The following is a 24786-nucleotide window of genomic DNA, read 5'->3' as shown; positions in this document are numbered from 1 at the left end:
ACTCATCTGTGTCCATCTGCAACTTCACCTGCCTGTCCCTGGAGCAAGAGGGTGGGCTTAGTCAATGCCTCTCTTGGTCACTTTCTTACTCCCTGGGTAGAGCGAAAAGAACACTCCTTTCTTATCCGAGATTTGAGCAAGTTGCATCTAATTTTCATTTAGTGGTTTTATTATCTACCCTAAACATTTGGGAGTGGTACAACAAAGTACATGGATAATGTAACACAACACAATCTTCAGTCACTCGGTCGTGTCCAACTCTTTTCGACCCCATGAACCGCAGCACGCCAGGCCTCCCTGTATATCACCAATTCCCAGAGTCCACCCAAACCCATGTCCATCGAGTCAATGATCAAGTCAATGATGCCATCCAACCATCTCATCCTCTGTCATCCCCTTCTCCTCCCACCCTCAATCTTTCCCAGCATCAGGGTCTTTTCCAATGAGCCAATGAGTTAGTTCTTCGCATTAGGTGGCCAAAGTATTGGAGTTTCAGCTTCAACATCAGTCCTTCCAGTGAATATTCAGGACTGATTTCCTTTAGGATGGACTGGTTGGATCTCCTTGCAGTCCAAGGGACTCTCAAGAGTCTTCTCCAACACCATAGTTCAAAAGCATCAATTCTTCGGCACTCAGCTTTCTTTATAGTCCAACTCTCACATATATATGTGACTACTGGAAAAACCATACAATCTTAGGAAGTCTATTTTTAGTAGCATGAACAAGGATATGGGAGGTCTATTTAGTATTTTTTTTTTTTTTTTGACCACTCAAACTACACCCTCTCCCTCTTACTCTCCAAAAGGAAGAGAAGAACGATTATCAGTGGCTAATAGCTGCAGAAGCAACACCGAGCCGGCTTCACACTCGGGAGAGAAAGCTGCATCTCCTTCTCATGGTTTCTGGTGCTCTGCAGGTTCAGAGAAACTTCTCCAGTAACGAACTATAGAAATGATCCCTGAACATATAGTTTATTTTTACTTTTTTTTTAGTAGATCAGTGTAATTCACAAGAGAACAAGGGGGTGTATAATCTGTGAAGAATAAGCACATCCTTGAGATTTTTTTTTTTTCTGGCAAAATGTTACTCAACATACTACTGATACCATCAGAAAAGAATGCATTGGGAGTATTTTAAATCTTATAAAATGTATTATACCTACTTGGGCATATTCTTCTTGCCATTTTAATCAGATAATCATTTACTAGCAATTGAGTTTGTTGATACCATTGCCAACTTGATTAATGAAATGGAGTGTCTGGAACATTGACCTATTTATTCCTCTAAAACACAAACCATTTATCTTTGTTTCTGAAAATGTCTTCCCACACATCCACCACCACCTTGGTCCCTATCCAGATCTTTCCAAAGACTTAATGCATCTTTTTTCCTGTAAAAAAAAAAAATGGGCTTCATAGTTGGTGATCACTGCATTGTCAATTGGCTTGTTCAATTCACTTTAAATTCAGGTTAAAATGACATGGTTCCAAGTATAAATAAATTGCTTAAATTGAGATCAAAGGCAGCTCAGGGAAGTAAACCTTCTTCACTGAGCCACCTGAGCCCACTCCCAGAATTCACTGACCTACCCTCACAACACGTGTCTGCAGTCGAGTCAAAGTGCTCTCTAGTGAACCAGGCTCCTGAGACTCCGTAGCCTCATCATTCAGAGAAGCTGGGGACCATCGGGACTATCCCTACTGATGAGTGCAATTTATTCTGGTAGCCATTTGGGGTGGGGACGGCGGTGGGGGGAAGAGCCAAAAGAGAAAAACACACGATAACAAAGGACACATCAGCTGCTGCTGAGACTAATCATGAAGAAGGGACAACATTTCCCTGCCCTTTGGCGTAAGTTGTAAATTCCAGGAAGACGTGGTTTCTGGATTATAAGCTTTTACACAGCCTAAAACACTTAACAGTATCATATAGATAATTTCAATAGATTAACGTCTGCTTGAATTGATGAAGAGCTGAAAGGACATGACACTCATAGATAAGCATTTTGATCTGTTATCACTGAAGACTGTCTGGATTTATTATCTTGCCCTGGATATTAAACACATGTTTCTGTGCTACATGGGGTGTGGGGGGTGTGTGGTGTGTCTGTTAGAGCCGAACTAGTACTCGACTCAGCATTAGAGCGGCATTCTTTCCCCAAATGTGGCATTTCCTTCTTTCCCTGAGGAAAGTGCAGACGGAAATAACCTTGCTTGCCAGATAGATATGATGATTTACTGCATTTGAAAGTTTTAATGCTTGGTTACAGAAATTTGAAACGAAACATTGCTCAAAACAATGGCTTTTCTCTCCGTGGCAGATGATGCTTTCCATAACTCTAATCCCACATTATCTTCTGCAATGTGGTTGTGATGTCCCTCATCCAGAGATGGTTTATTTCTCTATGTTCCTGAGTTTCGGCAGGTCCTGTGACTGCTTTGACTTGTGAAATACAGCAGAAGTTAACGCTGTGCTCGTCATTCCTGGTGCAGCCCTTAGTTGTTCTTGATTTATCGTAGCTGCTTTTGCATTATGTTCCCTCTCTCCGTGTTCCCTCTTAGAGCCGCCATCAGTTTAGTTCAGTTCAGTTCAGTTCAGTTCAGTTCAGTCTCTCAGTCGTGTCTGACTCTTTGCGACCCCGTGGACTGCAGCACGCCAGGCCTCCCTGTCCATGAGTAACTCCTGGAGTTTACCCAAACTCATTGAGTCAGTGATGCCATCCAACCATCTCATCCTCTGTTGTCCCCTTCTCCTCCTGCCCTCAATCCCTCCCAGCATCAGGGTCTTTTCCAGTGAGTCAGCTCTTCGCATGAGGTGGCCAAAGTACTGGAGTTTCAGCTTCAACATCAGTCCTTCCAGTGAACATTCAGGCTGTGCATGAAAAACCTGAGTCAAAGCCACGTGGAAGGCCCTGTGTAGGTGTTTAGTGCCTGGCCCAGCTCACCTCCCGCATCTTGGATGTCCAGCCCAGCTGAGCTTTTTGATCACTGCCCCTTTAACCTTTTTCCTAATTTGATTTATCAAAAAAACACTTTTTCTCAGGATAGTTTTTTTTTTTTTTTTTTTAATTGTAGCACAGTACCATGGCTTCCTTAATGACTTACTGGTAAAAAAAAAAAAAAATCCACCTGACACAGGTTTGATCCCTGGGTTGCGAAGATTCCCCCGGAGAAGGAAATGACAACCCACTCCATTATTCTTGCCTGGGAAATCCCATGGACAGAGTGGCCTGGCAGGCTACAGCCACGGGGTCTCAAAAGAGTCAGACGCGACTCAGTGACTGACCATGCATGCGCCGCCCGAAGACCTCTCACCACCACTGCATGGGAGATCCAGGGAAGAACCACCCAGCTGAACCCAGCAAGTCTGTAGAGCCATGAGAGAAAGTACTTTATTGAAACTGTTGGTTGATACTATAGAAAGAAATTGCACTTGCTGTATGAAAAACATATTAGCCCTTAAGACTTTCATTTAAAGTTGAGCACTGAGCGACATGATTGATCACAGTCCTGCCTGAAACCTTTACTGTAGCTTTGTGAGATCCTAAGCAAAGAACTAAGCTTTAATCCTAAGCTTCCCTGGTTGCTCAGAGGGTAAAGCGTCTGCCTGCAAGGTGGGAGACCTGGGTTCAATCCCTGGGTCGGGAAGATCCCCTGGAGAAGGAAATGGCAACCCACTCCTGTACTCTTGCCTGGAGAATCCCATGGACGGAGGAGCCTGGTGCATGGGGTCTACAAAGAGTAGGATATGACTGAGTGATTTCACTTTCACTTTTTTACTTTCAAGCAGAGGACACAATTAAGCCATGCCTAGACTCCTGGTCCACAGAAAATGTGAGAAAATAAATGTTGGGTTATGTAGGTTTTTTGTTAACAATCTTATTCACATGTAATACAACTCACCCATTTAAAGTGTGCGATTCAACCGCTTTTATTCTCTTCAGAGCACTGTGAAACTATCACCACAATCAATTTGTAATATTTTCACCACTCCCAAAAGAAAGCCCATATTTTTTAGCAGTGACTCACCATTCTTCTATTTCCCCAGCCGTGGGCTACCATTAACCTACTTTCTGTCTCTATACATTTGTCTGTAGTAGGCATTTCATATAAACGGAATCATACAAAAAAAGTTCAGCACTGAGGGTTTCCCATAATATTCCTTTTTGCTAAACTGTAAGTTCCTCTAGGTAAGGAAATATGAATATCTGGACTTGAATCTCTAGCATTCAACAGTATTTAAAATTTTTTTTAATTGGAGGATAATTGCTTTACAACTGTTGTGCTGGTTTCTGCCATACAACAAGGTGAAGCAGCCGTAAGTATACACGTGTCCCCTCCCTCTTGAGCCTCCCTCTCACTTCCGACCCCATCCCACCCCTCTGGGTTGTTACAGAGCACAAGGCTGAGCTCCCTGTGCTTACAGCAACTTCCCACCAGCTGTTTTACAAATGGTAACATATATGTTTCAATGCTACTCTCTCAATTTGTCCCTCCCTCTCCTTCCCCTGCTGTGTCCAGAAGTCTGTTCTCTATGCCTGTGTCTCTATTCCTGCCCTGCCAATAGGTTCATCAGTATCGTTTTTCTAGATTCCACATATATGTGTTATTGTATGATATTTATTTTTCCTTTTATGCAGTTCAGTTCGGTGGTTGAGTAGTATCTGACTCTTTGTGACTCCATGGCCTGAAGCACGCCAGGCTTCCCTGTCCATGGGACTTAACTTCACCCTGTATAACAGGCTCTAGGTTCATCTACCACACTAGAACTGACTCAGATTGGTTCCTTTTTATGGTGAGTAATATTCCATTATACATACATGCCACCACTTTTTATCCATTCATCTATTGATGGACACCTGCGTTGCTTCCACGGCCTAGCTATTAGGTTGGTACAAAAGTAATTGCGATTTTGGACCATGAATTTTAAATCATTTTAACTAGGCTCAAACACATCTTTATTAATCAAAATAGGAACCATTACAATCAACACATTTTTGCCAACTAGAAATAAGTTCGTTTATTCCTGAAGCATAAAAACCTGTGCTTCAGGATTCGATGAACTCGTAGAAAGCATTTTCTGCCTGCTGCTGGTTGTGGAAGTGTTTTCTCTGAAAAAAGTTGTCGAGATGCTTAAAAGAAGTGGTACTCGGTTGGCAAGAGGTCAGGTAAATATGGTGGATGAGGACTACAAAGAAAGCTGAGTGCCGAAGAATTGATGCTTTTGAACTGTGGTGTTGGAGAAGACTCTTGAGAGTCCCTTGGACAGAAAGGAGATCCAACCAGTCCATCCTTAAGGAGATCAGTCCTGAGTGTTCATTGGAAAGATTGATGTTGAAGCTGAAACTCCAATACTTTGGCCATCTGATGCAAAGAGCTGACTCATTTGAAAAGACCCTGATGCTGGGGAAGATTGAAGGCAGGAGGAGAAGGGGATGACAGAGGATGAGATGTCTGGATGGCATCAGCGAGTCAGTTGATGGACATGAGTTTGAGCAAGCTCTGAGAATTGGTGAAGGACAGGGAGGCCTGGCGTGCTGCAATCTATGGGGTCACAAAGAGTTGGACATGACTGTGTGACTGAACTGAACTGAACTGAGGTAAAACTTCATAGCCTAACTTGCTCATCTTTTGAAGCGTTGGTTGTGCGATGCGTGGTCAGGCATTGTCATGGAGAAGAACTGGGCCCATTGTGTTGACCAATACCAGCTGCAGGCATTGCAGTTTTCAGTGCTTCTCACTGATTTGCTGAACATACTTCTCAGATTTAATGGGATTCAGAAAGCTGTAGTGGATCAGACTGGCAGCAGACCACCAAACAGTAACAGTGACCTTCTTTTGGTGTAAGTTTGGCTTTGGGAAGTGCATTGGAGCTTCTTCTTGGCCCAACCATTGAGCTGATGTCATATATGATGACATCCCTGGTTGTCATATAAAATCCACTTTTTGTTGCAGATCACAATCCAATCAAGAAATGGTTCACTGTTGCAATAGAATAAGAGAAGACACTTCAAAATGACCGCTTTGGTTTTTTTTTGGGGGGGAGGGAGGGTCAGCTCATGAGGCACCCACTTATTGAGCTTTTTCCACCTTTCCAATTTGCTTCAAATGCTGAATGACCATAAAATGGATGACATTGAGTTCTTTGGTGACTTTCTCATGTAGTTTTAAGGGGGTCAGCTTCAGTGATGGCTCTCAGTTGGTTGTTATCAACCTCTGCTGGCTTGCAGCTATGCTCCTCATCTTCAAGGCTCTTGTCTCCTTCAGAAAATTTCTTGAATTGTAGCAGAGTACCATGAATCACCACTTCTTCAATCACCACTACACTACATTTGCTAGCCGTTCCTGGGCCAAATGTGTTGATGATGTTGCGAGTTGTCTCTGCAACTTTACAACCCATTTTGAGCTCGAATAAAAAAAATCACTCGAATTTGCTTTTTGTTTAACATAATTTCTATAGTTTAAAATAAATATAAACAGCAAGTAATAATTCATTAGCAAAAAACATAAAGCAAGAAATGTACATTAAAATGATGTATAAAATAACCACATTTCTTTAAGAATGTATTCCAACATCAAACGGCAAATTTCAACAATGCAAAACCACAATTATTTTTGCACCAACCTAATACTTCAACAGCATTTTGCATTTAGTAGATACTCAGTATACATTTGTTAAATGAATAGCTCTTCCTTTTCATACTGCACTCAGTCCAATTTTCCTTCTCATTAAGATTCCTCTTCAATGACAGTGAGTTATTTTACAAATTGAATTCATAATCCTATCCTAGAACTGCCAAGGAATGTGGTTCTGATGAGATGACAAGTTTTGGCACTTTTTCATGAGGTGATTAGTAATGTTAAAACTTATATAAGGTTTTATCAATGTTATACACATACATATGTGTTTATATAGGTATTTACACCTAAAACATACAAAGCATTCTTTAATTTTTGATCCCACTGATTCAAATAAGGATGATAAACTTCATTTTTGTAATAATTAAGTGAAATGTTTGATAAATAAGGTTATAGAGATACTGTTTACCTTCTTATGACAATATTCTCAAATATCTTAGGTGCCTCATCATTAGCAAACAATTAAAATAGTAATTTTTAGTAGTTTGTTGTTGGTTAGTTGCTCAGTTGTGCCAGACTCTGTGACCTCCTGGACTGTAGCCTGCTAGGTTCCTCTGTCCATTGGGTTTTCCAGGCAAGAATACTGGAGTGGGTAGCCATTCCCTTCTCCAGGGGATCTTCCTGACTCAGGGATCGAACCCAGGTCTCCTGCATTGCAGGCAGGTTTTTTTTACTGCTGAGCCACCTGGGAAGACACATAATTTGTAGTATTTCTATTCATAAATGAAAGTGTGAGTTACTCAGTCATGTCTCACTCTTTGCAACTCCATGGACTATAGCCCACCAGGTTCCTCTGTCCATGGAATTCTCCAGGCAACAAACAATACTGGAGTACATTGCCATTCCCGTCTCCAGGGGGTCTTCCAGACCCAGGATGGAACCCTAGTCTCCTGCGTTGCAGGTGGATTCTTTACTGTCTGAGCCACCTTCGCTATTCATAAAAGAACGTTTGTTTAATAGACTATTTAACCTGATGTTGTGAGCATTTCCCTTCAAGCAGGTACTATAACTGAGTGTAAACCATAGAGATTACATACAGAGGGCTTCCCAGGTGATGCTAGTGGTAAAGAACCCGCTTGCCAATGCAGGAGATGTAAGAGATGCAGGTTCGATCCCTGGGTCGGGAAGATCCCCTGGAAGATGGCATGGCAACCCACTCTAGGATTCTTGCCTGGAGAATCCCATGGACAGAGGAGCCTGGGGGTGAACAGTCCATAGGATCACAGAGTCGGACACGACTGAAGTGACTTAGCACAAACCATACAGTAACAGTTTAAGATTATTGGGCTCATCTCACTGGCAAGCATGGGCTTTCTGGTCCCAGGGAGCCTGGCTGCTAATCAGCTCCACCTCTCATGGCTTGGTGATCACAGTCTAACAGCTCAACCTCTCTCCTCAGTTTTCTCACGTCTCATAGAGTTTGCAAGGTGCCTGCCTTGTGTGGGGTCATAACAAACGATCAACAACCTCTAGACCTCTGTGGGACACAGGATAAGTCCAGTTCTAGAACTAGCTCCTCCCCTTTCACATGGCCTCCATCTCAATACTCCTAATAGATGTGTCAGGAAATGGTTACCATCTGCTTGAGGTCTTGCTGATTATAACAATCTTGTCTTTCAGCTTGTTCTCAACTCACCCATTTTTTATCTCTTCTAATTCCAGTCCTAGCTCTCCTCTTGAGGGATCATAATGTTGAATTTCAGCTTGTCTTCTCTCCTCCTTCCCTCTCTTCCTTCCTCCCTTCCTTCCACAGATATTCTATTAATATGTGCTGGGCACCATGGTCTTCTCTAGGGACAAAATAGTAAATAGGAAACAAACAAACAAACAAAAAAACACCTCTGTCCTTATGGAGTTTACATCCTAGCAGGGGAAGCACAATTAACACTTAAACACGAAACGCAGTATACTGTAAGACAGGGAAGAAACAAACCACGCAGAGTCTGGGAGCAGAGAATGAGGGAGGGGGGATCATTGTAGATAGGACAGTCATGTGTCCAGAATAAAGCGGGCCACACCACTGATACCCTAGAGCTCCCAAGTGCCAAAACTGCAGAAGGCTGGGTAGCCGCGAAGGAGATCTCTGTGGCCATCCTGTGTTATGCTTGCTTACCTGGCCTAAGTCAGGCCAAAGAGATCCCCCAGGAACATGAGCTCTATGCAGGTGGGTAACTCAGTTGTCCCACCAGGAGTTCCTGTAAAGTAGAGGAACCAGCATGCAGAGTGAGACAGAAGAAAGCTCATTTAGAGTCAGAAGCAGAGATGAGATTTCAACAGCTTTCCAGACTGTTTCCAGCCTTGTGGGCCAGGTGCCATTTCTGCCCCAGATCCATTGTGTGAAAGTTCAGTTGCTCAGTCGTGTGCAACTCTTTGTGACCCCATGGACTGCAGCACGCCAGGCCTCCCTGTCCATCACCAGCTCCCAGAGTTTACTCAAACTCACGTGCATCGAGTCGGTGATGCCCTCCAACCATCTCATCCTGTCATCCCCTTCTCCTCCTGCCTTAAATCTTTCCCAGCATCAGGGTCTTTTCCAATGAGTCAGCTCTTCACATGAGGTGGCCAAAATATTGGAGTTTCAGCTTCAGCATCAGTCCTTCCAATGAACACCCAGGACTGATCTCCTTTAGGATGGACTGGTTGGATCTCCTTGCAGTCCAAGGGACTCTCAAGACTCTTTTCAAACACCACAGTTCAAAAGCATCAATTCTTTAGTGCTCATCAAGTCTTCTTTCTTTATGGTCTATAAGATGTACTATAACTTAAAACAAGGCCCTCCTTTCTGCTTTTGTGCTTCGTAGTTTGAATTAGCTTTTGTTGATGAAATCAGACTCTTGATTCCATGTTAGTCCTTCCAATGCCTGAGGGATATATAACAAAATGTATAAGCAAATATATAACAGAAGGATGTGAAGGTTAATTTTATATGCCAATTTGATTGGGCTAAGGCATGCCCAGACATGATTTCTGGGTACGTCTGTGAACGTGTATCTGGAAGAGATTAGTGTTTGGTTCAGGAGACTGAGTAAAGGGACCATCTTCAGCAGTGTGGGCAGGCGTCAGCCAACTGGGGGCCTGAAGGGAACAAACGGGGGAAGTAGGCAGATTCTCTCTTCTTGAGCTGGGACAGCCAGCTCCTCCTGCCCTTGAATGCTGGAGCTCTTGGTTCTCAAGCCTCCAGACTCTGGGACTGCTCTGGGACTTACACCAGAGGTCCCTGCCAAGCCTTTGCACTCAGACTGAATTACAGTCAGGCTTTCCTGGTTCTCCAGCTTGTGCACAGCAGGTGGTGAGACTTCTCAGCCTCCACAACTGCAGAAGGCAGTTCCTGTAACAAATCTCTTCATGTGTCTGTTTTACTGGCTCTGTTTCTCTGGAGAACTAACTACATGGGGATATCCGATTCCTCCATGCTTTTCTTCAAAAATGCCTCAAGCACTTTGGTATCTCTAGTCTGTGTTTTATTCGCTGTCTACGAGTCTTCTCAATCACCCCTGCTTCACCCTTTGCTTCTTTTGTCGCGTGTTTCATTTCTCTTTCCTGTTTCTATTGCTTTTGCAGTTGTTTCCCACACATTTGTCATTAACTTTTTCTCCAGTGTTGTCTTTTTATTGAATGTCTGCACACACTTTCTGGCAATTCCTCTCCTCTTCTTAACATGTGAAAAAAGTCCTCACATCAGTAGGACTGGCTCAAAGTTCGCCAGCCACCACCGTGGCCTCCCCCTTTTGCTGTCTCCATGTTCCTCTACAAGCGATTCTGAGAAGACAGCCATTGTTGTCAACAAGCTGGCTTAGTCTGCACAACTAGAAGAGATGGATGGGTTAGAGTTAAGTTACTGAAGGTCCTGCTGCTCAGCCTTCTACATGCAACTGGACCTAGGACGACACTTCAGAATGTCCTTCTCCAAAGGTGGGTGCTATCTCCGTTGGGACTCCTACTTGCTAAGGTGTATATATATATGTATATATATATATATATATATATATATATATAGGACCAGAAATCTCCAGCAGTTATTTTATTGGTGGCAGAGTTCTTCCGGTCCCCAGGTCACTCTTAAGCCCTGAACTTCTGTCCAGGGCAAATGGTTGCTTACAAGTCAGGATTACTCTAGTGACTTCACTTTCACTTTTCACTTTCATCCATTGGAGAGGGAAATGGCAACCCACTCCAGTGTTCTTGCCTTGAGAATCCCAGGGACGGGGGAGCCTGGTGGGTTGCCGTCTATGGGGTCGCACAGAGTTGGACATGACTGAAGCAACTTAGCAGCAGCAGAATCCTTCAAGAATTGGCACTGAGATCTGAGTGGGGGGCAGGGGGTGCAGTGAGGAGGCATCTGGTATGCAAGGCTTTTGCTTTTGGTCTCACCCATTCCCCTAGTGAGAGACTTTATTTTGGGGGCTCCAAAGTCAGTGCAGATGGTGACTGCAGCCATGAAATTAAAAGATGCTTGTTCCTTGGAAGAAAAGCTATCACCAACCTAGACAGCATATTAAAAAGCAGAGACATTACTTTACCAACAAAGGTCCACCTAGTCAAAGCTGTGTTTTTTCCAGTAGTCATGTATGGATGTGATAGTTGGATTATAAAGAAAGCTGAGCGCCGAAGAATTGATGCTTTTGAACTGTGGTGTTGGAGAAGACTCTTGAGAGTCCCTTGGACTGCAAGGAGATCCAACCAGTCCATACTAAAGGAAATTAGTCCTGAATACTCATTGGAAGGACTGATGCTGAAGCTGAAACTCCAATACTTTGGCCACCTGATGCGAAGATCAGGTGGGAAGATCCCCTGGAGAAGCCTGGTGGGCCATAGTCCATGGAGTCGCAAGACAGTCACACACGACTTAGCAGCTAAACAACAACAATAGTAAACACACAGTTCTCCACCTCAGGTACATTTCTGTGTAATGTATGTTGAGGGGTGGGTCTGTACTAGGTGCTGTGCTGAGAACTTGCGATGTGGTAACATATTTACCTCTCACAGTGAATGTCTGAGATGTGAATTTCTATTGGGATCTTCATTTTAAAAATGAGGCCGTGGCTTGGGGTGTCTGAGGCTGAACGTCTAGTACAGCGTATAGATTTGTACTCAGAACTGGGTGACTCCAGCATCCGTAATCTTGACCAGCGGGCTATGCTCTCTCCTCTAAGGAAGAGGATATAAAACCCACACCGACACACGAATGAACCCTTAGGACTGGTTCTTGGCCACACATGCAGTCAGTATGCCCTCCATATTCATCCTTCTGGTTTGTGAGCTCCATCAGTTCTGTTACTGCCCTCCCTTTCCAGGCCCGCAGATAAAACTTTCACGTCTTACCCAGCCTCTAAATATCATCCAAATGTCCATCTTGACAGGACACTGAGGATCTTATATTTTGTGCTGCTGCTGCTGCTGCTAAGTCACTTCAGTCGTGTCCGACTCTATGCGACCCCAGAGACGGCAGCCCACCAGGCTCCCCCATCCCTGGGATTCTCCAGGTCCCAGGTTATTTCACCATTCTCTTCTTCCCAAGAAGGAAGACGAACATTCACACAGTGACTCTGGCCCTGAATCTTACCCTGAGAGCGAGCCCATCGATAGTTCTCCACGGACCTCACCACACTGAGGGCCAACAAAGCATTAATGGGACTGCTACTTGGCAGCTCCAGAGAGGGTCTTGCGAGAAAATGAATTTACTGTCCCTGTCAATCCTCCCCTTCAGTGACTCCTATCTTACTGCTTCCTGTTAGAAGCTCTGGAAGCCCTTTATGCCATCCAATAGCATCCTTTCCCTTGGCAGGGCTACATTATTGATTGAGAGAATCTGGGTTTTTAAAATGTCATTTAAGGTAGGTGCAATTCATACTTGGTTAATTTGTATGTGGTTTGGTCACCACTTCCCTGGTGGCTCAGACGGTAAAGCGTCTGCCTACGATGCAGGAGACCCGGATTCCATCCCTGGGTCGGGAAGATCCCCTGGAGAAGGAAATGGCAACCCACTCCAGTATTCTTGCCTGGAAAATCCCATGGACGGAGGAGCCTGGTAGGCTGCAGTCCATGGGGTTGCAGAGTTGGACACAACTGAGCGATTTCACTTCACTTTTTTGGTCTATATCCACTCTGGTAGCAGAATGTTTCCTCTGTTTTTCATTCTTCTTCTGGAGTTTTCATTATTAAACTAAAAATGGCCCTAGAACTGTCACGCATCAAGAACCTTCAGTTAAAAAACATTGCCTGGTTGCTTTCTTCTGGTTGGAGTTTTTGTTTTTTTTTTTTAATATAATTTTATTTATTATTTTTGGCTGTGCTGGGTATTCCCTGCCATCCAGGCTTTCTCTAGTTGCAGAGAGTGGGGCTACTTCTTAGTTGGGGTGCTCAGGCTTCTCATCGCAGTGGCTTCTCTTGCCGTGGAACACGGGCTCTGGGATGCGAGGGCTTCAGTAGTCGCAGCACCGGCTTCCTGGGGGTCGAGCTGCAGTTCCCAGGGTCTAGAGAACAAGGCTCAACAGCTGTGGTGCGCCAGCTTAGTTGCTGTGTGGCACGTGGGATCTTCCTGGACCAGGGATCGAACCCATGTCTCCTGCAGTGGATGGCAGATTCTTTACCAGTGAGCCATTAGGGAAGCCCTGGTTGGCGTTTGATGGACCTACTTTAACATTTTAGTTGACAAGGCTGGTCTGTTCAACTGGTTAGAATGTCATTTTAACGAGGCCAGTGGCATATGTAGGATCTGTTAGTGTATCCTCCTGGAGTCTGGATGCCCAGACTCTTTATAAACCCACACAATGCTCGCAAGGAAGAAGGGACACAAAGACAGCCCCTCTCCAAGCACACAGTCCAGACATCACATTTAGGGCACAAGGGACTGTGTGTTCTATTACTGAGTTGATAGTGTTAAGCATCGTGCTTACTAGAGGTACTCGGGTACCTCTTACTAGAGTACCTCTAGAAGAACAGTAAATTCAAAAGAAAATACCATCGAAATGAAAACGTGAATGTGACTCATCCAATTCAAAGACACGCTGAAAATGGATGCAGGCAGAAACAATATGGTAGGCTAGGGGGTGAGATAGCAAAGAACTGGGGCCTGCTCCCTGCTTCTTGAATGGCTGGGTTACATTCTCTATGGGGGAGATGTTCCTTGGTTCACGTACAAACAGATCACTGTTTGTGGGAACGGGAAAAACTGAGGAGAAAGTATCTTGGCCCAGAAGGGACGGCAGAAATCCCTGTGCTTTATTCCAGATTACAGGCATTAGGATGCTGCTAAATGCTGTGGCTATGAAAACAGAGAGAGAGAGAGAGAGAGAAACTGAGATAACAGGATTCTTAAAATCTGTTAGTCACCACTTGCTCTTCAAGAGCAAGCTTCTTTTTAAGGCTTTGGACAGCTGCTCAAATTTCCATCCCTGAAAAGCTGGAGGTCTGGATGTGAATACAGTGAAAAATGTTTTTCCTCTTAAGCACAGATTTCACGGTGACATAGATTATTTCTTAGTGTTCGTCAGTACAGACATAAGCACTCAGCGGCTGGAACACTGGCATCTTACTTTGTGTGGGTGGCTCAGTTGGCATCATTTTCCTTTTTTATTTGTTCTGAAAGGCCACACATAAACACCGCATGTAAGGGTTAACTTTCTCTTTTAAGAAATGACTATGTATGTCTCCCCAATCAGAATTCGCTCCATTTAGTATTCTACCCAGTGGCGTGAACAGTGCGTTTCTGTGTCTTCAGTTTGGGTTTAATTCTCTCAAGATTTTCTACCCTTTGGCATGTTTCTTGAACAAAGACCAAATTGTGATCTTGTGATGTCTCTTTCTAGAACACCCAAGAAGTGAGAATTTAAAAAAGTTTACCAGTCCAGAAAATCCTGCCCCAATATCCTCCCCACCAGGACTAACGAAGTTGCTACCATCCAAGCTGCCTTCAAAGAACCAAATGCAGGTTCCATGCTTGCAGGAGACAAAAACCAACACTAAAAAAAGACCTTTGGTATGATACCAGTGGACTAATCTCACAGATTCTGACTTATTTCCAATTGCCTAGAAATTAAAAAAGGAAAAACTATAGTAGTGATATAGTTCAGAAAATAAGTGAGTTTGTGGACAGGTTGAACGACTCACTGTCAGTAACCATGTAGGATTTTGTACACACACCCCCTCACTCCCTTTCTCCTGCTATTTCTCCACTCTTCCAGCAGGTGGCACTACAGTCACAGAACAAACATTCCACAGAAGGGTATGTAACTTTATTTTTCTACCATAATAATTTAAAGTATTTACACACTGCACACTCACTGTTTTACACAGATACTTATTCATATACCTATGAACCACATCTAAAGGTTTCTTTGTAAAGACTCGACACACTGTGGGGGTTTCCGAGCGTAACAAAGAGAAGGGAAGGACAAAAAAACAGTTTTGAGTCTTCAGACAGCCATGTGGTGCATCTGTGAAAACCAGTGTGTTCCCACAAGATTAAGCTCCCCCAGAAGACGTCCTACCTAACGTGTGAGTATGACCCAAAACGCTTCTGGTTAAGGGGGGGATTTCAAAAACCAACATGTGCAAGGAACATTTTTCTTTTTCCTCCCCAGACATTCTATCAAAGAAACAGAAGAAAATAAACCAGGCCCTTCTCTAGAGAAACACCTGTATTTCTGAAACAGTTATCCATGGGGAAGACTTCAGAGTCATAGAGAGACACTGACTGCAAAGGGAAAACAGCCAAATCCACTGGTACTAAGAGACGTGATGCAACCTTTCCAGGTAAATGATGCAGCAAAAAAAACCCAGTTTCCTCTTCCCAGGTATTTGGAGAGGCAGTTGTTTTGCTTTTGCTGAAAAGGACACAGGTATGTTACATCATGTACACACTAAACCCAGACATCGTAGAAAACCTCTACCGCTTTCCACTTTTAGACTATTTGCACAAAAATAGTGGTTAGAGGTACCCTAAATATTTTTCCTCCTGCATTCTACTCGGTTACATAACAGAAGTACTAGCTAACTACAGCTTCTGACCTGGGCACGTGATTCCATAAGGGAACAAGAGCAGTCACCGTTCAGAGCTGATGGCAGGCAGGCCCCCCTTCGGCTTTGATACAAGGATAACAGGTTTGGGTTCAGCTCTCTGGCGCTGCATCTTTGCCCAGTAAGAGGCAGGATGCCTCTGGGATTTTCCCAGACTGGCCAAGATCATTCTCTCGTACATTGGAAGATGGGCTAGAGAGAAGCTTTGCCACCTCTGGTGAGTCGACAGCTCCATGCTGTGACCAACAGATCAGTTCACAAAGAAACAGAACTTTCACGAAGCGACATCCTCTTTGCTACCAGTCTGGTAGTGCCACTCATCAAAAGGAAGAAATTAACCCGGCCAACTAAAACTACGCACAACCTTGACCCAAATCTCTGTGGCCTTTCAAGTTCACCGTCTGTTTGCATTTACGTAAATGACTCAAGTACAAACTCTACCACTAATTCTTAGAACCAGATATTTACATTTTAGGTATAATAGAAACCTACCTATCCTGGAGTTCATGTTCTCAGCTACTGCTCTTGCCTTTGGGTGGTGGTGGTTTCCTTTTTTCAAGAGGTGCCAACAACGATGGAATGGAAGAAGGAAGGAGCTGCTCGTGTAGCTCAGTGAAATCACTATCAAGTTACACGAGCAACTAATAGTCAACCTATGCATATTAAGAGGGAAAGTGACTACATGGAGAGGCCACGTGGGGAGCCTGGCCAGTGGGAATGACCAACCAGCACCCAGTCAAGCTGCATACAGGGTCAGGCCAAGGAAAAACGTCTGTTGTCAGGACCCCAGTCCATCCCATCACACACACAGACGCAAAGTGGGAGACTGGGGAAGACCACGGTGTGGGAGACAAGGAAGAGGAAATCTTTGTGATGGGGTCTGGGTCTTCACATGAAAGAATCTAATACACCCCAGAGCCTGGGCTCCCGGGCTCCAACACTGAGCCTGGGGAGGGCTTACTGGGTGTGGACATGGTGAGTACAAGTCCAGACAGCCAGAGAGGAGGCGGCTGAGAACGCGGGCTTGTACAAATCACAGAGGGAAGAGCGAGGCACGATCGCTGCACTTACAGGTTTGCACTTTCTTTGTTCAATGTAGAATGGAGTTAAAAGAAGGAAAAGTGACAGTTTGAACAGGGAATGAGGGATGACAAAAGTCTGAGAGGGCTCTTGCAAGATGCCTGGTATCTCCTTACCCATTGCCATCTGGAGCCCCTCCTGACCTAGAAAAACAGCAGTTCCATACGTTTAACCTACCACGCTCTAAGTGCTCAGACGCATCAATCCTAGTTAATAAGAACTGTGCTAACATTCTCCCCACCCTCTGAAAACAACTGGCAGCTGTCCAAGAGGGAGAGGGCTTCCCAGAATCAGTGTTTAACAGCCAAAAACACCTGTCGTGGGTGGGGTGGAGCGGTTAACAATCCTTCCACGTGGAGTGAGGGCAGGAGAAGCGGGCAAGGACCTAGTTCCAAGGAACGAGGCAGTGGCACCAGTTGAAAGCTGGGCACGCAGCGATGGCCAAGGCTGAAGGCCGTGAGGGCACCGCCAGCAAGAGCTGCAAACAAGGTCGCCGGTCCTCTTCCAAGGGCGCGCCGCATACGGTGTCTGTGCGCGTGTACTATATACGTACTGACCAGGTACACACATAAATATTTAATATATAAAAAATAAAGTGCTTTCTAACAGGTCCCCGGGCAGGGACGTTATAAAACATTTCACAAAACTGCATAAAAAAAAAAAAAAAGGTAACGGTCCAAGAACACTACTCCAACATTATGTGGAACATAGCCAAACGCGATATGTACAAATCAGGTGGGCATCCCGGGACACACGCATCCTGTCATATACATGGTATATACATATATACTCTTTTTACTCAATATATTATGACAATATATATTTTTTAAAAATTTTGTTATAGACAGGAGAAACGGAACAGAAAAAAAAAAAAAACGAAAAAGATAATCCCCTACAAAAACACAACTAGGATTAAGCATGTGAGTCCCAGACTGACAGACGACAGGGGGCGTCCACGGGGAGCCCCGCGGGCACTGCTCGGGAAAATATGCCAGCGTTCCTTCCTGGGGTGCAGCGCCTCCACGTCCTCCAGGGCGCTGTGCGCGGCGGCCGTGAAGTTGGCGTCGCCGGTGGTGAGCAGGTCAAAGACGCAGGACTGGAAGTAGATGTCCTTCACTGGCATCTGCTCGTGGCACCGTGCGCTGGCCGTCTCCAGCGTGTAGCCGGGCCAGGCCGGGGCCGCGGGGCTGCGGGGCAGGCCAGGCCCCAGGATGGCGGACACCTGGCCCTGCCCGTCGTCGATGCGCTCGCCCAGGGGGCAGCCGGTCACGCACAGCTGCAGGTCCTGGCTCTCCTCGTAGGCCATGGCCAGCGCCTCGGGCATGCGGATGGCCAGCGTCAGGTAGCGGCCCAGCTGCCGCACGAACACCGTGGTCCCCATGTAGCGTGCGTGCATCTCCACTGAGCGGCCGCTCTCTCGCTCCACGATCCGCAAGCTCTTGGGGTCGCCGTCCCCGCCACTGGTGCTGCCGTCCACGAAGGCGGCCGGCAGGTCATCAGTCACGGCTTGGTACACTTTCTGATCCGTACACTCCCGGTGCGCTTTGAAGATGATGGTGATCTGTGGGGGAAGGAAGGCGGACAAAGTTTTAACACAGATGGGAGAGATATGGGCGACAGCATCCTTGGGCCATGAGAGCTGCCCTCCAGTTCTGGAGGCTGAACCAGCTAGAGACAGAATCTCCCAACTCAGACTGTATCTGCTTCTGCCTTGCATGTGAATGGTGTCACTGTTAGGGACAATTTTGAAGACCCTGTGCATTCATTCACTGGAAGGATGGATGCTGAAGCTGAAACTCTAATACTTTGGCCATCTGATGAGAAGAGCTGACTCATCGGAAAAGACCCTGATGCTGGGAAAGATTGAGGGCAGGAGGAGAAGGGGATGACAGAGGATGAGATGGTTGGATGGCATCACCAACTCAATGGACCTGAGTTTGAGTAAACCCTGGGAGTTGGTGATGGACAGGGAGGCCTGGCGTGCTGCAGTCCATGGGGTCGCAAGAGTCAGACAGGACTGAGCCACTGAATTGAACTGATGTATTTTTTCTTGATGTGGACTTTTTTTTTTAAACTTTTTATTTTATATTAGAGAGCAGCTGATTAATAATGTTGCAATAGTTTCCGGTGGACAGCAAGACTCAACCATACATATACGTGTATTCATTCTGATGTGGACCATTTTTTAAAAGTCTTTATTGAATTTGTTATGATATTGTTTCAGTCTTGTGTTTTTGTTTTTTTGGTTTTTTTTTGGCCATGAGGCAGGTGGGATCTTAGCCCTCTCACCAGGGATCGAACCTGCACTCCTCTACACGGGAAGGTGAAGAAGTCTTAACCACTAGACAGCCAGGGGAGTCCCAAAGACCTACGTATTTAGAATGAAAAACTGACACAGATCCAGAGAGTGTGTATCAGCAAAAGAATTTCATTTTCCTAAGACAGAAAAATGTTGTTGTTGGGCTATAGGCAAGTTTTATTGATCATGTGTATCCTGTCTCCTTCCAAAGACAGATGAGTTGTGGTAGATAGCTCTGAGAAAAAAAGAAAGAAGATTCCTTTCTGAGTTATGCAGACGCTCTAAGTGGCTTCATTAATAATAAACCTACCAGAACTGTGATTTCTAAAAAGTTTCTCCCTTGGACTCTAAAACAATATCCTATGACTCATCACTACCAACTGAGCTATACACACACACTCAGGGAAGAGACAGAAAGCTGAAGAGGGGGCCAGCCCAGCAACAGCGATCAACCACGTGCCTCAGGAAAGATTCTCTAAGTCTCTTAATCAAACGTTTCACATGACTGGCTAATCTTTGGGACCGCAAAAGCACTTGGCAAGTGCACTCCCAAGCACTGGCAGGGAATAAATACCCTAAACCTAGTTACAGCAAATGTTTTCCCCAAAGAGCATGCTGGCCCTTCAGCTTCTCAGAAATCTGTTCCCCAGTCAACTCTCAACTCTCCAAATTAAGCAGAAAATTCATGGAGGGAAAAAAAAAATCTACTGATAATATAAAAAGTTCCCTTTAGTGAACTTACTTTCTTTCCTTAATTAGAACAGTACTTAGAAAAAAAAAACAACAACAACTCTGAGCACCTTCACCTCTAACATCCTCGACATCTCTGCTACAGGGGATAGAAAGATGCTAAGACAGATATGGGCTTCTGGATCACACAAGGTGGGAAAATGGTCCCCAAGCGGTGGGGCGGGGGGCGGGGGTGGGAGTGGGGGGGTGGGGAACGACAACATTTTGAGATTTGAGTTATTGTCTGTAAGTGAGGTAATGGCTTATTATGCTTTCTTCTTGAAAAAAAGAAAAAAGTATCAGGTGACTTCAGTCAAGGAGGAAGGGAGACAGGCCAAACACTCTACAAATTACTCTGGATGGAGGCAAACGGCCACCTCCTGCAAGGGGACTAATCAAAACAATAGACCCTTGTTAAAAAGGCCACGAGGGCCTCCCTCCCCACCCTTCTCCCTACAAGCCCTCCCAGCCACCCTCAGGTTTATGTCTGAAGGCTTTCCCCCTGGCTCAGCCAGCATTTGCTCATGCTATTTAATTCCACATGTTCCCACTGGTGTTACTTGACTGGAATTTTCCAGCCATTTCATTTCACTTCAGCCAGTTGTAAAGCCAGATCCGAACCAGCTGTGGCTGCAGCAACTGGTTAAATTCATATCCGTTGTTTGCAGCTGCAACCAAAAGCCAGACAATGCACTGTGAGAATGCCTGGTGTTCTCCCTGCCTAATTACTCTGAGCCACAATTTAATTTCATGACCAGCCTTCTCACATTTCAACACCTTCCTAACAACCTGAAGGAGGTGTACCAGAGATGATTTCAGGAAATTTGCTGTGCATCCAACCATACGACTTTCCAGAGCGAGTGGGATTTTTCGAGCTAGATATCTAATGGGACTATAAAATAGATTTATTTGGTGACTCTAAAGACAGTTTGACAAGTGCTTTTTAGAGGCAAGCTGGGATCTCTTGGAGGTGAAAAGATTAATTCAAGTAAATTCTGCACCTGACTGGACTGCAAGTTAATACAGATGGCTACAGTAAGAGTAACAGACTTCGCATACAGCCGCTGTCCTCATTTTCAACCAGAGCATCCACGCTCAGAGTAACTGAATTCTTCTACAACAGCTAAGCCATTTGTCCTTCCAACCTAACAAACCTCAAATTTAAACCAACTTGGCCTTATTTGTGACAATTTAGGACTTTTCAGTTCGCCTTAGGAAAAACACAGAGGAATTAGTTTTGTTGGGACAACACAGCAGAGAGATCCAATTCCAAACAAGTTTCCAACAAAGGCAAGCAAGGGTCAATATTAACATGAATGGAATAGTTCCCTGTCTCACCAAGTCTCCGCTGTTTTCATTAAAAACACCAATTCCAACTCAGGAGTCATTTCAAATGCCTCTCACCTTACTGTCCGCTGCTCTACCTGTGACACCAACAGGTAACTCCCACACCTCTGGAAGATAGGTGAAACTTAAAGCTTAACCTCTGTGTTACTGTCTACACTCACAAAATATTCCAGTTTACCTAATGCATTTTTGTCTATCTGTCAAATTTCCTAGGAGTGACTTTCTCTACAAGACAAGGAAGTTGATGTTTCTCTAGTTGTTTCTCTTTTAGGTGAGATAATTTGCTCTCAGAGTCTATGTATAGAATCAGCCCTTGAATCAAGATGTTGAGGGTAATGAATGAGAGGTTTCCTGAGTGGTCCTCTGTAGTTTAAGTAGATATTGAAGAGGTACCTAGAGATATAAGCAATGGAAATGTAGAAAACACTAGGAAACAGTCCCTGACAAGTTGTATAAGGTATTTTCATCCCTTATACAATTGCAACCTGAGGTCTTAAAAAGCAAGCACTTAACCAGAAAGGGCCAGAAATTCATTTTCCAATTCTATCCTCCTTTTCAGGAAAATTAAATAAAATTTATTCACTCTCAATAATTCTTCCTTTAAAAAACTCAAATGTTAATGGAAATGTTTGGAAATTCCACACGTTTTCTATTCCCAGCTAGCAGCTATCAGAGGGTCACAATAGGACATTCAAAATTGTATTCTAAAGCTTTTAAACAGATAATTTAAAAACAGCTATGCTCTTTACTTTTCCCCCCTCTACGAACTGATCCATATGCTGTAATAACTCAATTTGGCACATCTGTTCTATGCCACACCATTTATTATTGATGGATGGCATTTCTGTGCATTTAAAACATCAATGCCTTTTGTTAAACCTTCCCCGCCCAGCTCCTCCCAACCCCCACCTCAGACAACACTACTCCAGTCTCCTCATTCATTTTTAATGTTTCACTCCCTGAGATCTTTACCACCTACAGGGTCTCTTAGGAGAAGCAAGACAGCAGCTACAAATCAACCTTTCCACATGAGAAAGGCAAAAAGGATTTAGGGTTTGCTGTGAAATGCCAACACTGAGAGGCACCTGCCTCTCCTTTCCATCAGGAAAAAAAATAAAAATAAAAATGAACTAAATGAAAGAAAGGTCACCCACAGAACCAGGCACTGCCTTGCCAATGCACAGAGCTTCTCCAAGCTCAACAGCCTTGCACAGTGCTGTGAGGAGGTTTTCAAACAGCAGAATTCCCCACAGGCTGTGCCCTGAGCTATTTGTGCTTATCATTCTTTGGAAGAAATGTTTATCGGGGTTTAAATCAGACCATTTGGCACTGCATGTGTGGGACCTTACTGGAATTCTCTTAATACCAGAACTGGGACTTTTATAGACAAGGGGCTCCAGCTCTCGGGTTAAGATGGGCCAGCAAATCAAACTGAAAATCACAGGAAATCAGCCTGGAACACAGGGAAACCCAATGTTGACAGGTATCCAGTTAAAATTCTGCTTGCGTTAAGAAAGCTAAGATTAATTTTATTTCATGTAATTAGGTGATGTGTCTACTTCCTCAGATCCTCTGGGTGCAATTATAGGTTGAAAAAACAGATGACTGTGGGAGAAATCAGAGAACGCTGTGCCCATGGCCTTTGCTCTCACCAGGTCAGGGGCATACAGCCTCTGCTTAGTCCTCAGAGCTGAACACAAAGATCATTCCTACGAGCGCGTGTGTTTCAAAGAAATAAACACACATGCTCTATCACCAGCTCTAAAACACATCATCTTAACTCGAGTGGGCCAATGTTTCTCAATGTTGAGAAGTCCGAGACTAGGAAGCTCTGAAGCACTAAGGAAGGATCTCGGTTAGGCTGAGGAGAACTCTGGCTTTCACTCCTTTTTATGAGGTAGGAAATAAAAGCATATCCGTCTAGAGTAACTTTCTGGAGAGTACATGGACCATACTTAAGGAGGTCAGTAATTGATGTCATTGATCATTTTCCTGAAAAACTAAAAAAAAAAAAAAGAAACAAAAAAAATCTGCCAGGAAGGCATGAACTCAATGAAACAAGTGTAACTTTACCATTGCAACTCAGCCTAGCATCAGCTATCTACCTACAGGAAGTCTGAATTCAACATCTACAAAAGCACAGTTTAAGTCACTTTACTGGGCCAGGACAAGATAGCTAACAGGAAGAAAGTGGTACATGAGTTTCAGAGGAGGGTGGCAGAAGAAATTTCCCTCTAGATTCCTTTTCAGGCTTGAATGAGACTACACAAGTCTACAGCCTCCTAAAGATACCCAAATAGGTTTCTCTGTCCTCTCGAGTTTCTTTCCACCGAGCTCTGCGGTAGCAGCACTCACAGGATTCCAGAGACACAGAATGGATCAGACTTATTTATTCTTAGGGTTGCCCTAGGTAATACATGCAGGAACAAGGGCTGCCTTGGCTGCTGGAGGGGATCTTGGCAGCAGCTGGAGAAAGAAGAAACCAAACCAGAGGAGAAGGACACCCACAGTTGAGGCTGCTAGGGTGGTCCAGGGGGGAGCATTAAGCTCCGTGGCTGGAAACAGCATGCAAGAGAGAGAGAAACAGAGAGAGAGGGAGAAGGGGGGAGAGAGAGAGAGAAGCAGGCCCAGGATGATACATAAAAGCGACAGACAAAAAAAAAAAAGTTGACATCCAAAGAGTGATTTTTGTACATTTAAAACAAGGAAGGCTGGAAGCATAAATAGGCTCAGAGGGAAATGGGCCAGCTTCCTTGTACAGGCCAGAGGCACAAGGTGCAGAGTTTACAGGGAGGAGGGGAGGCCTGGGGTGCCTTGGCCTTCCCGGCACCCGGAGAACTCCAGGGGGACCTTCTTGCTTGTTCCGCTCCGTCTCTGCACTGTGAGGAGGCCCTCGCTAGACTTCTAGATGGGAAGTCAGGCGCGTGGGGACAGTATTTCAGGCCGAGGCTGCCGCTACGCTTTGGAAAAGTGAAAGTGAAGTTGCTCAGTCATGTCCGACTCTTTGTGACCCCATGGACTGGAGTCTACCAGGCTCCTCTGTCCATGGAATTTTCCAGGCAAGAATACCGGAGTGGGTTGACATTTCCTTCTTTAGGGGATATTCCTGACCCAGGGATCGAACCCAGGTCTCCCACATCGCAGGCAGACGCTTTACCCTCTGAGCCACCAGGGAAGCTGCTGCGCTTTGGACCAGAGGCTAAAATTACTGCAGTCACTCAGGGGTAGGAATCTGTCCCGGCAGGTCTGGCTTTCTGGGATCTCCCTCCTAATTGGGTGGAGGTGGGGGGAGGCACACAGATCCCCAGGCTCTCGCAGCACCCCGGGTGAACACTCTGGGCTGAGGTTCAGCACAGCTGTTTCCCAAACCGACCGGGATTATCAGGAAATCACAGCCCCTTTGATCGGTTTTCAGTTGGGGGAGGTAATTTAAAAAGCAAAAGGGCTTAAAGGTCTCAATGCACTCACATTCTGTCACTTCTAGGGTCAGTTTCAGGTTCCCAGGGCTATTAACAAAAAAAAAAAAAAAAAAAGCAAAGCCCAGTCAGGAACAAGGTGGTTAGAGGTGGTGACCATATATTCCAAGAAGCCAGTTAACTGGAAAGTTCCAAAACAATATCCTTCTGTCTTCATTTTCCTGAGGCAGGGAGCGGGGAAGGCATGGACCCCACATAA

The 24786-nt window shown here is 44.8% G+C and overlaps 1 protein-coding gene, 1 non-coding gene and 1 pseudogene across 2 annotated transcripts in view; all 3 read right to left on the bottom strand.

Moving 5' to 3' along the window:
- Window positions 1-765: 765 nt before the first annotated feature.
- Window positions 766-979, bottom strand: LOC112447644 (small nucleolar RNA U3). The gene has a single exon (XR_003035826.1). It is a non-coding gene; the product is annotated as a small nucleolar RNA U3 (small nucleolar RNA).
- Window positions 980-4960: 3981 nt separating this feature from the next.
- Window positions 4961-17257, bottom strand: LOC132345849 (histone-lysine N-methyltransferase SETMAR-like; annotated as a pseudogene).
- RGMB (repulsive guidance molecule BMP co-receptor b) overlaps window positions 14851-24786 on the bottom strand; it is a 28958-nt gene continuing 19022 nt past the window's right edge. The window contains exon 6 of the mRNA XM_024995333.2: window positions 14851-18297. Within this exon, the coding sequence (XP_024851101.1) occupies window positions 17629-18297 (669 nt within the window). The 3' untranslated portion in view covers window positions 14851-17628. The remainder of the gene's footprint in view (window positions 18298-24786) is intronic.

Source organism: Bos taurus, chromosome 7, assembly GCF_002263795.3.
Source record: "Bos taurus isolate L1 Dominette 01449 registration number 42190680 breed Hereford chromosome 7, ARS-UCD2.0, whole genome shotgun sequence".
Lineage (NCBI taxonomy): Eukaryota > Metazoa > Chordata > Mammalia > Artiodactyla > Bovidae > Bos > Bos taurus.
This window is presented reverse-complemented; position numbering and strand designations above follow the sequence as displayed.